This window comes from Nerophis lumbriciformis, linkage group LG26 (genome assembly GCF_033978685.3).
Source record: "Nerophis lumbriciformis linkage group LG26, RoL_Nlum_v2.1, whole genome shotgun sequence".
NCBI lineage: Eukaryota > Metazoa > Chordata > Actinopteri > Syngnathiformes > Syngnathidae > Nerophis > Nerophis lumbriciformis.
Window position 1 is genome coordinate 25,322,027 of NC_084573.2, and position 14,214 is coordinate 25,336,240.

The 14,214-nt window shown below is 43.0% G+C and overlaps 1 protein-coding gene across 4 annotated transcripts in view; it reads right to left on the reverse strand.

Annotated features, from left to right (window-relative positions):
* lama2 (laminin, alpha 2) overlaps positions 1 to 14,214 on the reverse strand; it is a 498,600-nt gene that overhangs the window by 321,171 nt on the left and 163,215 nt on the right. For all 4 annotated transcript variants that reach the window (XM_061987117.2, XM_061987118.2, XM_061987116.2 and 1 more), the window contains exons 11-14: positions 13,247 to 13,304; positions 11,030 to 11,132; positions 3,850 to 3,990; positions 1,506 to 1,670 (exon numbers count right to left, since the gene is read on the reverse strand). In XM_061987117.2, the coding sequence (XP_061843101.2) occupies positions 1,506 to 1,670; positions 3,850 to 3,990; positions 11,030 to 11,132; positions 13,247 to 13,304 (467 nt within the window). The remainder of the gene's footprint in view (positions 1 to 1,505; positions 1,671 to 3,849; positions 3,991 to 11,029; positions 11,133 to 13,246; positions 13,305 to 14,214) is intronic.

The following is a 14,214-nucleotide window of genomic DNA, read 5'->3' on the forward strand; positions in this document are numbered from 1 at the left end:
CTGTAAATTTTGTAGATCAGACTTCTCCATTAAACACAGTGGCCGAACGGATATACTCAGTCATGAACGGTCAGAGAAGCACAAAGCGGCGGCAACACAGTACCTGTCCCAGCCCAGTATTATGGGCCACCTCGCTAAATTGAGACCCGAGGGTGTAATTTATGCCGAGACAAAGATGGCTATGCTGATAGCTGGAAGCAACATCCCGTTCTCATTAGCGGATGTCTACAACAAATCCGTGAAGGATATGTTCCTGGATTCAGAGATCGCTCGCCAGTACGCAAATGGCAGAACAAAGGCTACTCCAATAGTGAAAGGTAAGTGTTGTTGTTTTTTTTAGTAAGCAGCAAGCACAGTACAGTTAATAGAACAACTGTGTTTTCATTACTGTGTATTTGATCAAGTCTTTCCAGTACAACAATGAGTAGATGAGTGTTATGTGTGTGTGTATATGTGGAAATAAATGAACACTGAAATTCAAGTATTTATTTTATTTATTTATATATATATATATATATATATATATATATATATATATATATAATAAAATAAATAAATAAATATATATATATATATATATATATATATATATATATATATATATATATATATATATATATTGATATATGAAATACTTGACTTGGTGAATTCTAGCTGTAAATATACTCCTCCCCTCTTAACCACACCCCCCGCCCCAACCACACCCCCATCCCACCCCCGACCACGCCCCCCACCTCCCAAAATCAGAGGTCTCAAGGTTGGCAAGTATGGTCACACACACACTAGATGTGGCGAAATTATTCTCTGCATTTTGACCCATCACCCTTGATCACCCCCTGGGAGGTGAAGGGAGCAGTGGGCAGCAGCGGTGGCCGCGCCCAGGAATCATTTTGGTGATTTAACCCCCAATCCCAACCCTTAAAGCTGAGTGCCAAGCAGGGATGTAATGGGTCCCATTTTTATAGTCTTTGGTATGACTCGGCCGGGGTTTGAACTCACAACCTACCGATCTCAGGGCGGACACTCTAACCACTACAGCTAAGGCACAAGTGCATCATAGCCTTGCCAGTAACCAGTCTTACCTGACTACTAATTCATTTTTAGACTTAAAAGCCGAAAAAAATTAATTGATGGATGGACTACAAGTTCTAATAATGTTATTAATCGTATGTAAAATAGTGCCTGAACGTGCACACTAAAAATGCCGGGTTTCTTTGGTAACCCAATTTATGGGTTGCTAGTGTTGAGTTAAATGTTAGTTATTTTATAAAAAGCAACACATTTTTTGGATTATGAGGTTATTATCTTAACTCAATTTCTGGGTTTTCAAAAAGATGCACCATTTTTGGGTTGTTTTTCAATGAGAAACTCATTTTTAAGTAAGAGGCTTTTTTCAGTGTGTAATAAAAGTTTTATAATGTCTGCAGTTTGAGTCTTTCGAGTGTAAACAAGAGAGTTCCTCGAGAGATTCTGCCGTGATTATGCAGTGTAAGTCTTGGTCTCACCTTGTTTCCCAGGTATACTTCAGGTGCGCTCCAGTAGTAGGCAGAGCCAAGCATGTCTACGACATCTGCATGCTGGACACTTAGATATGGAGGCGTCTGGCTGTGGATAGGCCACGCCCTCCGTCCTGAATCCCCACTCAGGTGCCAGCCAGTCAGAATGCTCTCCTGTGCAAGATTATTTGAAACAGATACATAGTTCATTTGAATACAAGATGTTTGTTAAGTTATTGAGTTAATCTAAAACTAAAGTGGCACTACCCCCTTCCTGCTCTGTCACTAAAATAAATCTATTGGCAAAATATCTAATTTTTCACTGTGGCACGCTGCGTCAGTGCTGGTCTTGCACGGCGATTATACCGGGTAACACCCAAGTCGGAGTTGTTTTAGGAAGAATTGCAAATCCAACCCATCCATCCATTTTCTAACGCTTATTCCCTTCGGGGTTGCAGGATCCAAAAAAAAAAAATCATAATTTATTTAACAATTTATTTCCCATGACTTTATTTTAGTCTAAAACATGTGAAGATGGTTACCTTTCACATTTCAATCAATGCAGTACCAATTCCTACCTGGAAATTTATACCAGTACGCAACGATATCAAGTTTCGGTATTTTTTGTGTGCGTTTGAATGTGTTAATAATAGTTATTTGTGAAAAAACAACTACATTTTTTGTATTATTTATTTTACATTTAACACTGAGCTGTGCTGTCCGGTTGTTATCTTGTATAATTAATGTGTCTCATTTGCAAGTACTGTACTGTACTGAATTACTTAGCAGACTTTGCATGCGGTTGCAATTCCAAGTTGCTAGATGGCAATAGTATACATGCTACGCTGTGTTATCTTAGCCAGGAAGTAGTCTTTGTCATTAAGTTGAATGTACCAGTATTTTTTTGTTGAGTCCTACAAAGTGTTTATACTGTAAGTATTGTACTTTTTAGTACACACCAGCTGTTTGATTGTAACATACACCTTTGTTGTAATTTTCATTACCACATTTGGAGGTGTTCAATAGCTATGTAAAATTGCTAATGCTAATCAGTAGAATGTGTATGGCAAATCCAATGTAAACGAGCATCAAGCTAGCGCATTTTGAAAAGCGTGTCCTCACTGTACTTTTGAGTGCCGCCTTCTTGCTTTATTTGCATGGAAAGTTGAAATATGTGTGTGAATGGGTGAATGTGGAAATACTGTCAAAGCGCTTTGAGTACCTTGAAGGTAGAGAAGCACAATACAAGCAAAAAATGTTTCTTCTTCTTTGAGGGGCGTAGCAGAAAATAATTGTGAAGAACTGTAATGGCGAACTTGTTTTGGCGCCCTGTCCTGCAATTCAGTGCGGCGTTTAGGCAAGAGGAACAGTGAGCACCTGTGGCTGAGGCAAGAGTTTAACAAATGTTTAGGTCCTATTTTGTTGATATTGTGGTGAGTTTACATAATTTACCCACGGAACTTTTGTTATTGTGTAGAGTTCCGGTCGGACGGGTTTCCACGGGACACATTTCCAGTGTTGTGTGTTGCACCGAGAAGCCACGGATGCTTGTTTTCTTATCAGCAATCGTGCAGTAACTTAAGTTAGCTCCATCTTTTGACACTCGTCCTTCGACTCCCATCCTTACACGCCACAATATTTATTTGAAAGAAAAAAAAGCGGAAGTGATATTTTGAATACATTTATGTTTAAAAACGCGGCTTTCTGCAGACATTTCACATGCCTGAAGTTCTGAAGTTAACTGAAAGGATGTCGAAGGATGCTGGACATCTGTCACATGTCTGTGTGTGTGTGTGTGTGTGGCACCGCAAACAGACACATCTGTCATTGCAATTAACCTGACCTTGGCTTCCCCTTTTTGAACACCCACACTCACACATGAATGCTATCAGTGTCTAAATCAAAGCTGTCATCCTGTCAGCGTCTCCTCCCTTCTGCCCGTCAATGAAAAACACTTTTCCTCCATCAACCACTCGTCTCCGACCATGTCTTATTTTCTCCTTTCCTTCCTTCTTCCTTGTCCACATCCAATGCGTGTTTATTCTTTACTTGCAGATTGAGTAACAGTGCAAGTCAACCACCCAGCAAATGATTCATCCTTAACCTGTTAAACTGTGACCTTGCAAACAAGTTGTGAGCTACAACGGTTTCTTCATCCCAATCGCCATCTCCCTTTCCACTGCAATAACAACCTCACTTATCTAACCCGCCAGCTGTCTCCACTCGCGTCCCACAAAGACTGAACTGAAGCTAAATACCCCACACTGGATCCACCCGCCCCCACTCTGTGTGGAACAATGTTTATTTGTGAAAGGCACATAATCCTAATCACAGTTTGTGCGCCATTTCTTACATTCTGATAAACCCACGTGGAGGCAGAGCACTGGCTCGCGACGCCCATGCAGGAACATTGCTCACAGCCGCGTGGATCGTGGCGTTGGAGATTGTAGAAGCCCGCTTTGCAGCGGTCACAGTTCTCCCCCTCCACATTCTCCTGGAAGGCAAAAAAAGAATGATAGAGCGATAATTCGTAGAAACCTAACCTAACACTTTTGGTAGATTGTTGACACAGTCACTTGTTAACGGATACCACCTTCAATTTCGACAATAATACAATTGTAGAAAGCGACACAGTGAAAAACCTCGTAATTATTTTTTGACCCGACTCTAAGAATGTTACTAAAACAACCTTCTTTCGATCTCAGTAACATCGCTAAAATCCCTCCTATTTTGTCCACCAATGACGCTGAGATCGTTCTTTACAGCTCGGGCTTTTGGAGTTTTTTCTTGGTTTAAATCAGGGGATGATCGTAAAGCTCTTTGAGGCACTTATGATCAGGGATGTGAGCGCCCCTTGACCAAAAAAAAAAAAGAGGAAAATTGAGACAAAAAAGAGGAAAGAAAGTGCTGCCACACAAACCCCTAAAGAACATTTTAAAAATCAAGACTACATTTCCTTCAACTGGGTGCATTTCTACACTATTGTCATGATCCGTGGTCCGGATCATGTTTTTGTTATGTTCTGTTAGTTTTGGACTCTTTTAGTTCCTGTTTGACACCTGAGTTTGTTTTAGTTACCATGGATACTTATGATTTTCACCTGCCGTTGGTGTTCGGGACACGCACCTGCTGCTAATCAGAGGACTATTTAAGCCTGCCTTTGCCAGTCAGTCGTCCTGGCGTCATTAGTTGTTTGTGTCATGCAGTGCCATAGTTTATGCTAAGTGTTTACCTCATGCCTTGCCAAGTAAGTCCTATTGGTTTCATGCCACAGTTTCGTGTTTGTTCTATGGCATAGTTAATGCTATTTGTTTCATGCCACAGTTTTGTGTTTGTTTTATGCCACAGTTTCGTGAGGTTCATGTCTATAGTTTCATGTCCTAAGTTTTTGCCTTAGCTTCCGCGTGCGATAGGCACGCTTGTCTTCGGGTTGTTTTCTGTTTTGTACCTCGTTGATTGTTTCTTAAAATTAAATCATGTTCCTACCTGCAAGTCCTGTCCAGAGTCGTCCGTTTACCTTCCTGGAAGAACGACCCCGCAGTAAGCGAAAACCACGTTGTGACAACTATATTTTACCTTCAGACTTATTCTCATCTACCAACCTCTTTTGGCTGCCATTTTGACGATTAATGTACCGCAGATTTAGTTTTTTTAAGTACATTTTTACTGACATTTTTATGATTGAAAATGTCATGTAAAAGGCAATAACATGCATGCAAAGAACTCATACAACCTTTCCCTAGTAGCAACTCTATCCTGTAGCCACGCCCCCACGGGTACATGCCGTAAATTCCGGACTATAAGCCGCTACTTTTTTCCTACGCTTTGGATCGTGGATTTTTTTCTTTGCTGACAGTCATAATGCAAATATATATATTAAATTAAAAAAACAAAGACACTGAAAAGGTGTGTTATTGTTTTTTTCGTCGCTCATCTGAGTAGGCTTCATTAGTTTGTGCTCATATATCTAGTCTCGCGGCTGGTGCCAAAACCCAGACAATTCAACGACTGTCATTGGCTTTGACAGTAGGATTGCTTGTTTGCATCAAAACAGTTGTTTTTCTGTTTTCCATCCTTGCCCTGCAGGCACACCCTCCTGGTTTTGGAGTATAACTATTTGGGGTTTTGGCACCAGCCGCTAGACTCGATCTGACCAATCTAAGTCTATGAGTACGAACTGATGAACCTACTCGGATGAGAGGCGAAATGTCTTCTAAGACAAACCAGACAGTCCAGTTGCGATCGATTGAATGCCCTGAGATGACAATGACCTGGATACATGAGAACATTCATAGATATATGTATTAATTATGTTATATTTGTTATTTGGACAAAAAAAAATTAAGGAAATTATTTTAGCACAAAATATGCATCAATTGAAAAAAGTATAAAAATCAATTCACATAAATATAGTGCGAGTTGTTTGTCCTGAGAAAAAGGGCAGGAGGCTCAAAATAAAATGTTGCTTAGGGCCCCAACTTAGCCAGGGGGCGCCTTTCAAGGACACATAGCATCTTAGCTGTAATAAGCCATTTACAGCTAACAGCTTGTTGTTTCTTGGCCTGCAAAATATTAGAAACATTTAAGTTCAACATTGCCGACTTTAGAACACCAGAAGCGTATAAAACGTGTCCCGATTCAGATAATTTATGTATAAGATTGGCCGATACCGATCACATAACTGTAAAAATTGCAATTTATTTTTGGTGAGCGCTAGTACACAATATTTTAATAATTCCTCATTCACTTTTATTAGATACAGTACAATTGTTTGATCAAAAGAAAGTAATAATTCTACGTCTAAGTCTAAGTCTAATAAGTACACAATAAACTAAAGAAAAAATTAATACCAACAGTACTAGTCCTTCTATCTCTAAGGAATTATTCCCTGAGTTTTTTTAGACATTAACAAAAAGCAACATTATTTTGAGAATAACCACTCTATCCATCCATCCATCCATCTTCTTCCGCTTATCCGAGGTCGGGTCGCGGGGGCAGCAGCTTAAGCAGGGAAGCCCAGACTTCCCTCTCCCCAGCCACTTCGTCGAGCTCCTCCCGGGGGATCCCGAGGCGTTCCCAGGCCAGCCGGGAGAGATAGTCTTCCCAGCGTGTCCTGGGTCTTCCCCGTGGCCTCCTACCGGTCGGACGTGCCCGAAACACCTTCCTAGGGAGGCGTTCGGGTGGCATCCTGACCAGATGCCCGAACCACCTCATCTGGCTCCTCTCGATGTGGAGGAGCAGCGGCTTTACTTTGAGCTCCCCCCGAATGACAGAGCTTCTCACCCTATCTCTAAGGGAGAGCCCCGCCACTCGGCGGAGGAAACTCATTTCGGCCGCTTGTACCCGTGATCTTGTCCTTTCGGTCATGACCCAAAGCTCATGACCATAGGTGAGGATGGGAACGTAGATCGACCGGTAAATCGAGAGCTTTGCCTTCCGGCTCAGCTCCTTCTTCACTACAATGGATCGATACAGCGTCCGCATTACTGAAGACGCCGCACCGATCCGCCTGTCGATCTCACGATCCACTCTTCCCCCACTTGTGAACAAGACTCCGAGGTACTTGAACTCCTCCACTTGGGGCAAGATCTCCTCCCCAACCCGGAGATGGCACTCCACCCTTTTCCGGGCGAGAACCATGGACTCGGACTTGGAGGTGCTGATTCCCATCCCAGTCGCTTCACACTCGGCTGCGAACCGATCCAGTGAGAGCTGAAGATCTTGGCCGGAGGAAGCCATCAGGACCACATCATCTGCAAATAGCAGAGACCTAATCCTGCAGCCACCAAACCAGATACCCTCAACGCCTTGACTGCGCCTAGAAATTCTGTCCATAAAGGTTATGAACAGAATCGGTGACAAAGGGCAGCCTTGGCGGAGTCCAACCCTCACTGGAAACGTGTCTGACTTACTGCCGGCAATGCGGACCAAGCTCTGACATTGATTATACAGGGAGCGAACTGCCACAATAAGACAGTCCGTTACCCCATACTCTCTGAGCACTCCCCACAGGACTTCCCGGGGTACACGGTCGAATGCCTTCTCCAAGTCCACAAAGCACATGTAGACTGGTTGGGCAAACTCCCATGCACCCTCAAGGACCCTGCCGAGAGTATAGAGCTGGTCCACAGTTCCACGACCAGGACGAAAACCACACTGTTCCTCCTGAATCCGAGGTTCGACTATCCGGCGTAGCCTCCTCTCCAGTACACCTGAATAGACTTTACCGGGAAGGCTGAGGAGTGTGATCCCACGATAGTTGGAACACACCCTCCGGTTCCCCTTCTTAAAGAGAGGAACCACCACCCCGGTCTGCCAATCCAGAGGTACCGCCCCCGATGTCCACGCGATGTTGCAGAGTCTTGTCAACCAAGACAGCCCCACAACATCCAGAGCCTTAAGGAACTCCGGGCGGATCTCATCCACCCCCGGGGCCTTGCCACCGAGGAGCTTTTTAACTACCTCGGCAACCTCAGCCCCAGAAATAGGAGAGCCCACCTCAGATTCCACAGGCCCTGCTTCCTCATAGGAAGATGTGCTGGTAGGATTGAGGAGGTCTTCGAAGTATTCTCTCCACCGATCCACAACATCCGCAGTCGAGGTCAGCAGAGCACCATCCCCACCATACACGGTGTTGACACTGCACTGCTTCCCCTTCCTGAGGTGGCGGATGGTGGTCCAGAATTGCTTCGAAGCCGTCCGGAAGTCGTTTTCCATGGCTTCCCCGAACTCCTCCCATGTCCGAGTTTTTGCCTCTGCGACCGCTGAAGTCGCAGACCGCTTGGCCTGTCGGTACCTGTCCGCTGCCTCAGGAGTCCTATGAGCCAAAAGAACCCGATAGGACTCCTTCTTCAGCTTGACGGCATCCCTCACCGCCGGTGTCCACCAACGGGTTCTAGGATTACCGCCACGACAAGCACCAACTACCTTGCGGCCACAGCTCCAATCAGCCGCCTCGACAATAGAGGCGCGGAACATGGTCCATTCGGACTCAATGTCCAGCACCTCCCTCGTGACATGTTCAAAGTCGTTCCGGAGGTGGGAATTGAAACTCTCTCTGACAGGAGACTCTGCCAGACGTTCCCAGCAAACCCTCACAATGCGTTTGGGCCTGCCAGGTCTGTCCGGCATCCTCCCCCACCATCGCAGCCAACTCACCACCAGGTGGTGATCGGTAGAAAGCTCCACCCCTCTCTTCACCCGAGTGTCCAAAACATGAGGCCGCAAATCCGATGACACAACTACAAAGTCGATCATGGAACCGCGGCCTAGGGTGTCCTGGTGCCAAGTGCACATATGGACACCCTTATGTTTGAACATGGTGTTCGTTATGGACAATCTGTGTCGGGCACAAAAGTCCAATAACAAAACACCGCTCGGGTTCAGATCCGGGCAGCCATTCTTCCCAATCACGCCACAGGTTTCACTGTCGTTGCCAACATGAGCATTGAAGTCCCCCAGTAGCACGAGGGAATCACCCGGGGGAGCACTCTCAAGTACTCCCTCGAGTGAATCCAAAAAGGGTGGGTACTCTGAACTGCGGTTTGGCGCGTAAGCGCAAACCACAGTCAGGACCCGTTCCCCCACCCGAAGGCGGAGGGAAGCTACCCTCTCGTCCACCGGGTTGAACTCCAACGTACAGGCTCTGAGCCGGGGGGAAACAAGAATTGCCACCCCAGCCCGTCGCCTCTCACTGCCGGCAACGCCAGAGTGGAAGAGAGTCCAGCCCCTCTCGAGAGAACTGGTTCCAGAGCCCTTGCTGTGCATCGAAGTGAGTCCGACTATATCTAGCCGGAACTTCTCCACTTCGCGCACTAGCTCAGGCTCCTTCCCCCCCAGCGAGGTGACGTTCCACGTCCCAAGAGCTAGCTTCTGTAGCCGAGGATCGGACCGCCAAGTGCCCTGCCTTCGGCTGCCGCCCAGCTCACATCGCACCCGACCTCTATGACCCCTGCTATGGGTGGTGAGCCCATTGGAGGGGGGACCCACGTTGCCTCTTCGGGCTGTGCCCGGCCGGGCCCCATGGGGACAGGCCCGGCCACCAGGCGCTCGCCATCGTGCCCCACCTCCGGGCCTGGCTCCAGAGGGGGGCCCCGGTGACCCGCGTCCGGGCGAGGGAAATCTGGGTCCTTGTTTTTTATTATTCATGGAGGTCTTCGAGCTGCTCTTTGTCTGATCCCTCACCTAGGACCAGTTTGTCTTGGGAGACCCTACCAGGGGGCATAAAGCCCCCGGACAACATAGCTCCTAGGATCATTGGGACACGCAAACTCCTCTACCACGTTAAGGTGGCAGCTCAGAGAGGAGTAACCACTCTAGTATGGATTATATATGGATACCCTTGGTATTGACACCACCAGTTTATGGATCGATCCGTCCTCCTCTTACGTTTCATGTACGTACTTTTTCACGAAAATCAACCGATACTGATTAGTGGCCGATCGGTGCCAGCCTAACAAATATGCAAATAATAATAATGTACTTTGTCACTCATAATTAACTGAGATATAGCCTAAACGTAAACACTTAGCATATCTTGGCCTTTATTTGTTTGGTTTACCACACAAAAGATGGTGATTTTTATTGTTTTTGTTTTTATATACTTTCATAGTGTCAATGTGTACACTTCAAGGCAATGTTCTTTAAATATTTATTCTGGAAAAAAGGCTTACCTATCCTAAACAAATCTGTGGTATCAAAAACAACAAAGAGGAAGTTATACAATAGCAAGAAAAACTCTGTCACATCATAATTAATCATCACGTTCATTTAAGGAGGATTACGAAATATTTTTTTTGACACTGAATTTATGGAACTGAATTTATTTTACATCAAAATACGCAGACAATTTAAATAAAAAATGTATAGGAAAATTAGAGTGTTTAAAAATTCAGTTTGTTAAAATTCAAAATAAATAATTCAGTATAAAAAAATGTAGGTGTATAAAAATTCAGTGTAGAAATGTTCACACTTCAAGCTTGACATATCATTGGCTGAATTGCTTCTGTCCTAATTTACCAGAAGTGAGTCTTGAGATTTGAAGCAACACATTTTTCTCCACTGAATTTTTTTAAACACTGAATGTTTTAAACACTACATTTTTAAACACACATTTTGCTCACAAATTTGTATTCAATGAAATGGTCAGCATAATTTGATGTAGAAAATAAAGCCACAATTTAACATCCATAGTCATTGACTGCTAAAAATTTGGTCAATTGATTAATCGCATCTTGAACAAATTAAGACTAAATGGCGCGCACTGCATAGCTACAACCAGTAGAAATAGCAGTATGGCAGTATTATACCATTGAAAAAGGAGTTTAGAACATTCATCGCGTTGAATTGTACGGTAAATAAAGTAGAATTCCATCTCTCATAACAACACGAGTAGAAACACTAAAAACATTCCTGTTTCAGGTCTTAACTGTTATTTGTGTCAGTGTTATTGTGTTTCATAGAACAATGACAGGCTATAATGGACACGGCTTTGTTCTTGACAGTTATTATTGTACTGTACGTGCGTATCTGACCTTGCACACGCAGGGGGAGGTACACGGGTCAGCGTTGCTGCTTCCCTCCAGGCTGCACTTACAGCGCTGACAGTCTGGGTAGCCCATATAACCAACAGCACACCTGAAAAGACAAATGGATTTAATAACAAAAAAGACGGCGGTGATGAGTATTAAAAAAGGGGCCATTCCATAGAAAGTGGGTCGGGAGGGGTCAAGTCTCCTGACAGTCGCGTGCACTCAAAGTATTAACTGTCAGTGGACTTGTAGTTTAGAACAAAGTGCTGACTCTGCTCAGCAGGTAAAAAGTGCATGCATGTGCAGAGAAAACGTTACACATAATTAACAACTATATTTCCCCAATAAAATACAGTTGACAGGGGCTTAATTGCTAGGTAGGAAGTTTGAAGAAAAAAGATTTGAGGTGACAAGAATAATAAGAGGAAAATGCTATACTAAGCAGTTACACAAACAAGCCTTTATGATAATAGTGTGAGCAAAGCTAATTTAAACGGATGATCTTTTGAATACACTAAGGTATGTTCACGCTGCAGGGTCAAATATCCAATTCGGATCTTTTTGTCAAATCCGATCTTTTTAGTGGCCGTTCACATTACAAGAAAAAAATTTGATTTCTAACATGAATGCAAGTCGTACGCACTGCAGTGTTTACGGAAGTAAAAAATAGTCTGTCTCAGTACTGGCACCATTTTGGCAATTACAGAACATTTTCTGAACCAAATTATAGCGTGAGAAGATTAAAAAAAAAAGTATTTCGGCTCTTGCAGTTTTACGGGATAATTTGCTTCGATGTCTGCTTGAAGAACGCGTCTGCGGGTGAGCAGTCGGAGACAGGAGTGGTGGAACATATTATTTTCACCCGTTTCTGCTACGTATTCACCTATTTATTCTGTAACGTCTATTCTGGCAAATAACTATGGCGCTTATCGCTTTTTGATGACGTTCTGGTCAGATGAATGCGACCGGAACGTGGGAGCGTTCACATTGAGGAAGCATCGCATATACCGTATTTTTCGGACTATAAGTCGCAGTTTTTCTCATAGTTTGGTCGGGCTCCAGTGCGATTTATATATGTTTTTTTCCTTCTTTATTATGCATTTTTGGCAGGTGCGACTTATACTCCGGTGCTACTTATACTCCGAAAAATATGGTACATCCGATTTATTTCAATATACGAAAGAGGCCTAGGTCAGTTATGAAAATCTCGGAATTGCACTGTTATGACTGACATGGAAAAATATGATACATGTCGCATACGGGCAAAATACATCAGAATTGACCTGCAGGGTGAACAAGGCCTGAAACTGAAGTAGGAAAAGAAAAGTTATTGTATACCACAGGTAAGAATCTTTGAGAACCGAACAATTTGATTCAGATTCCTGCGGTGACGATTCAATTCAGAATTGATTCTTGATTCAAACAGATTCTTGCATTGTATAGTGTATAATATTGTTTTATTTTTATTTATATATATATATTCCTATTTGTATTATTTAATTTAATTATTTTTTTATTTTTGACAATTATTTTTTTTGTATAATAATTTTTTTTCAAAAGAGGTCACAGTTTAGAAAAGCTACTGTTTGCATGGAGATGGCTTAAAAATGTATTTACAATTTTTTATTTGGTAACACTTTAGTATGGGGAACATATTCACCATTAATTAGTTTCTTATTAACATGCAAATTAGTAACATATTAGTCATAATTAAGTCCTTATTAATGCCTTATTCTGCATGGCCTTATTATACAACCAGTCAGCCATTAACTAAGAGTCTTCCCTCTATAAGGTTAGGGGTAGGATTAGGGTTAGGGTTAGGGTACTTAGGATATATTCCCCTAGTGTCAAAATAACTAATAATAATTAAGTCTTTGTTACTTAGATTATGTTCCCCATACTAAAGTGTTACCATTTATGTTTATGAATAAAAAATGAAAATAAAGAAACTAAACCTTTTTTGTATTGATTTTTGAACATTTTTAATCAATTTAAAAGCGGGATGAATAAAAATCACCATTTGGGTGTGAATCGATTTTTTTGTGCACCCCAATTGTTTACGGACTCATTTAAGTTTCTTTTAAGTACAGTATATTTGTAAATCATTACAAGTGTTGATAAAAACTTTGGAGCAATTTTCCAAACACTAATTGGAGCAGACAACAGCTGAAAGGTTCAGCTCACCTGTCACATCGTGTGTCTGTTGTAAGTGTGTGTTACCTGTCACATCGCGGACCCCCAAACCCTTCCCTACACCGGCATGACCCTGGTGGCTGGGCTGTCAGTCAAACACACACACAGACACACACGCAGGACACACAAAATGTAAGAAGGGTGTGCATCTGTTGTGTGCATCTTAAAAGCGGTTGCTCATCTGTAAAAAAAAATTACCAGAAAGGCTGAAAAATCCTACTTTAGGCCAAACTACACCATCTGCAATATTAATTTTATTTTATCTGTTAGTTCAGCATGCACTATTTACTAAGGTAAATGTCTAAAAAACAACCTGGAAATCACTTAAGATTCCGTGTAATGATTTTAACAACTGAAAAATAAAAAAACATATCTTTCTTGGTATAGTTATTCATGCAATTACCTAGGAATTTAGGACAGTTGTCGTTTACATGACTGAAATGACAAAGACAAGGGTTGGAATTGGGGGTTAAATCACCAAAAATGATTCCCGGGCGCGACACCGCTGCTGCCCACTGCTCCCCTAACCTCCCAGGGGGTGAACAAGGGGATGGGTTAAATGCAGAGGACAAATTTCACCGCACCTAGTGTGTGTGTGACAATCATTGGTACTTTAACTTAACTTAACATGCACCTGGGGATAGGTTGATTGGCAACACTAAATTGGCCCTATTGTGTGAATGTGAGTGTGAATGTTGTCTGTCTATCTGTGTTGGCCCTGTGATGAGGTGGCCACTTGTCCAGGGTGTACCGCGCCTACCGCCCGAATGCAGCTTTGATAGGTTCCAGCGACCCCGAAAGGGACAAGCGGTAGAAAATGGAGTGATGGATGGATGGAAATTTATGCAAAATGGCTGCAGAAAGTATAAATAGCATGCATGTCCACTTTGAAGCTTTTGACTTTACAATGTGTTTGTATTCTCTATTTTAACACGATGCGCCTGGTTTGCGTGTACTAAAAGAAGTGCAAACTTGATAGCACACGCAAACTAAAC